The 3,721-nt window shown below is 51.9% G+C and overlaps 1 protein-coding gene across 1 annotated transcript; it reads left to right on the top strand.

Moving 5' to 3' along the window:
* Nucleotides 1-956: 956 nt before the first annotated feature.
* On the top strand, nt 957-2,820 carry LOC123146903 (desmethyl-deoxy-podophyllotoxin synthase-like). Its single transcript, XM_044566167.1, has 2 exons — nt 957-1,970; nt 2,079-2,820. The coding sequence occupies exons 1-2, from the start codon at nt 1,083-1,085 to the stop codon at nt 2,721-2,723; spliced, it is 1,533 nt and encodes a 510-aa protein (XP_044422102.1). The 5' UTR covers nt 957-1,082; the 3' UTR covers nt 2,724-2,820.
* The last annotated feature ends 901 nt before the right edge of the window (nt 2,821-3,721 follow it).

Below are 3,721 nucleotides of genomic sequence, written 5' to 3'. Positions count from 1 at the left end.
TGGTGTTTCTATCTCAGTTATCAGATGTGCGCTACGTATATTATCATCTATTTACACAGAAATTATCGGGTATATTTTCATGTTTTTCTTCCCCAATATTTAAAGGTACGATGATGTTTGTATCTAAATTATCAGGTCTATGGCGTGAAAGTTATCATGCTATTTACTGAAATTACCGAAGGGTGGGGGGGGGGGGGGTGTTCAACAAATTTCTTCCCCAATCATCAAAGTTACCACGATGCTTTCACCAAAGTTATCACACCTCCGGTGCTTATATGACCATGCTCTTACACATAATGTAATGTGTGGTATACAAAAGTTATCATGTTGGTGGTGCGTTAGTTATCATGGTGGTGATGGAGAATTTACCATGGGAAAAGTTTATGTGTCGGGTTTGATAGTTGAAACGAAAAGATTTTCTGTGCTAACATATTAAAGGCAAAACATGTCAAAACCGTATTTTTCCTTAGCTTGTTCAACAATGAGTTGTAGGTGAGATGGTCAGCTCCCTTCATTGATTACCTGCAGACCAGAGATCAAATCCCATTCCAAGCACTATTTTTGCCCAAAAATCAAAAACTAAAGAAGGAAAGAAATCGATCGGATCTCCTAAAAATCTGGAGGCGCGAAAATTAGGGAGGTACATGCGGGTGCGGATGCGTGATAAAATAAGGAAGGAAATCGGAATGGCGGGGCAGGTGCGCGTGATCCGATCTGACGATGCTGGATGCGTGTGGTAGTTTTTACAATCTGCCACACAGTTGCCACATACATATTTCATTACTGAATGATTCAACCACCAGTTCTTTACAAACTCTAAGACCAGGACATGTGGCAATGAAAAAGCATCTTTACCAATGCACGGAAGGAAGCATTGAACTGTTGAACCAATGCTGACGCATATACTCGTTATTTTCATATACCATCCTTTGCCTGCATTGGCTAGCATGAATCTTCCGAAACAAACAAGTGCCGGCCGGCTGCCCCATCATCCTTGACAGGAGCAGACTCCTTCCATATATCGCCTAGCGTCCGGACTTTGGCTGCACTTGTCTTCTTCCGTTGGCCGTGGAGCACGCGCCATGGAATCGCTGCCGCTCTGCCTGCTGCTCCTCCCTCTCCTTGCCATCGTCCCACTCCTCTGCCTCAACCATCGGCGTCGGCGCCGCGCCCATGCCGTCCGTCTTCCCCCGTCGCCATGGGCACTCCCGGTGCTCGGCCACCTCCACCACCTTGCATGGGACCTGCCGCACCGCGCCATGCGCGACCTGGCGCGGCGGCACGGCCCGGTCGTCATGCTCCGCCTCGGCGGGTTGCCGGTCGTCGTCGCCTCCTCCGCCGATGCAGCGCGCGAGGTCATGGTGTCTCACGACGTCGACTTCGCCTCCCGCCACATGAGCCGCATGGTCCGCCTGTCCATCCCTCAGGGCGCCGAGGGGATCATCTTCGCGCCCTACGGCGACGAGTGGCGACAGCTCCGCAAGATCTGCACCGTCGAGCTTCTCAGCGCCCGGCGCGTGCACTCCTTCCGCCCCGTGCGCGAGGAGGAGGCCGGCCGGCTACTCCGTGCGGTGGCGCTGTCTGCATCGCGGGGAACGGCGAACCTCAGCGAGCTGCTGTCCGTGTATGCCGCCGACTCATCAGTGCGCGCCGTCATTGGCAGCAGATTCAAGGATCGGGACGCGTTCCTGGCGTTGCTGCGGCGCGGGACCAAGCTGTTCGCCGGGATGAGCTTGCCGGACCTCTACCCGTCGTCGCGTGTGGCCATGCTCCTGAGCCGGACGCGAGGCCGGATGAGGCAGCACCGGCAGGAATTGGCCGCGTTCATGGACGCCATTGTCCGGGAGCACCAGGAGGTCCGCCGGGTTGACGACGGGGAGGAGGACCTCCTGGACGTGCTCCTCAGGATCCAGCGGGAAGGCGACCTGCAGTTCCCCTTGTCTACCGACAACATCAAGTCGGCCGTCGGAGTAAGCACCGAACACCACGAGTAAATCCGAAAATCATCTCCATCCATCCGACTAAGAAGTAAGAACACCATGAGAAAAATTGTTGGTGTGTCCGTCTGTGTCATGCAGGACATGTTCGCCGGGGGCAGCGAGACGGCGGCGACGACGCTGCAGTGGGCCATGTCTGAGCTCGTTAGGAACCCGAGAGCGATGCGGAAGGCGCAGGACGAGGTCCGGCTCGCGCTGGCCGGACAGCCCACGGTGACCGAGTCCTCGCTCGCCGATCTAAACTACCTGCGCCTGGTGGTCAAGGAGGTGCTCCGGCTGCACCCGCCGGCGCCGCTGCTGCTGCCGCGGGAGTGCCGAAGCGACGGCTGCCGGGTCCTGGGCTACGACGTGCCCAAGGGGACCATGGTGCTCGTCAACGCCTGGGCCATCAGCAGGGATCCGGTCCACTGGGAGGCCGCGGAAGAGTTCGTGCCGGAGAGGTTCGAGCGTGGCGAGGCCGCCGACTTCAAGGGGACGGACATGGAGTACACGCCGTTCGGGGCCGGGCGGCGGATGTGCCCCGGTATGGCGTTCGGGCTGGCAAACGTGGAGCTCGCACTCGCCGGGCTGCTGTACCACTTCGACTGGGAGCTGCCGGGCGGAGCGGAGGCCGGCGAGCTGGACATGGCGGAGGAGATGGGCGTCACCGTGCGGCGGCGCCACGACCTCGTGCTTGTCCCCGTGGCGCGAGTGCCCGTGCCGCCAAATTACAGTAGTAATAGTTGATAAAAATGGTTCGGGTTCTACCTTTTGGAAAAGAGAAGGTTGAGCGATATGATATTGGTGTTGTGCCGATTCAAGAGAAGGTTGCTCAAATTTTATGGAAACGGACGGCGTGATGCCTATATGATCCGTGCCTTGGCTTGTTGTCAGTTGTCACGTACTTCAGAGAAACAGTTTTCATAAGCAGCATAAAAATGTTGCGCAACTAGTTGTACCGTAATTTGAAAAAATAGCCGCATTGTGAAAACATAAAAAAAATTGCATAACAATGAACATAACTATAAACGGCAGTACCACGTGACACATGTGGTAAGCAATCCAAATAATTCCAAAAACAACTATAAACGGCAGTGCGAGAGAAAACACTTCGTACCATGGTCCGGGAGCTGGCGCCATAAAGCGCCCAAACAGGTGCTGGTGCCCACGCGCCTCTGCTCTTTGGTCGGTCCAAGAAGAAGGGAATCGCTCCTTGGGCGGTCGATTGCTTTTTTTTGCACGCGTTTGATCATGTTTGACAGGTGGCGTTGACCGGTTAACCGTTGACATTCGAAAAAAAATGGAAGAAAAAAGTCATGAATTCAAAAATATTCATGGATTTTGAAAAAAGTTCACAAAGTCCAAAAAAAATCATGACTTTGAGAAAATAGTTCATTTTGAAAAAGGTTCACCGAAGATGCAAAAAAGTTCATCGAATTGGAAAGAGAAAGCTCATTGATTTCAAAAAAAATTCATCGAATTTGAAAATTGTTCATCAAATTTTCAAAGAAGTTGTAACCTTAAAAACGTTCAGTAATGTTTTAAAAAATCTTGTTTTTTTAAAAAATGTCAGATTTTTTTGAAAAAGTCCATGTTTTCAAAAATTGTGCATTTCTATAAATAAATTAATTTTGTATTTTCATTGAACTCCGAAATAAAACCAACTAAAAGATAACAAAAATAAAAAATCAAATAAAACTTGAGGTTCGCTCGCTACGACGCTGAGCAGTAAATGGGCCAGCCCG

This window comes from Triticum aestivum, chromosome 7A (assembly GCF_018294505.1).
Source record: "Triticum aestivum cultivar Chinese Spring chromosome 7A, IWGSC CS RefSeq v2.1, whole genome shotgun sequence".
Taxonomy (NCBI): Eukaryota; Viridiplantae; Streptophyta; class Magnoliopsida; order Poales; family Poaceae; genus Triticum; species Triticum aestivum.
Note: the sequence above shows the minus strand (reverse complement) of the source record. Positions and strands in the feature narration are given on the sequence as shown.

What these genes read in the sequence shown, in the direction of transcription:
- LOC123146903 (XM_044566167.1), top strand. Translation starts at nt 1,083, where the DNA reads ATGGAATCGCTGCCGCTCTGCCTGCTGCTCCTCCCTCTCCTTGCCATC. An exon ending in ACATCAAGTCGGCCGTCGGA is followed by an intron (nt 1,971 to 2,078) that starts GTAAGCACCGAA and finishes TGTGTCATGCAG; the next exon opens with GACATGTTCGCCGGGGGCAG.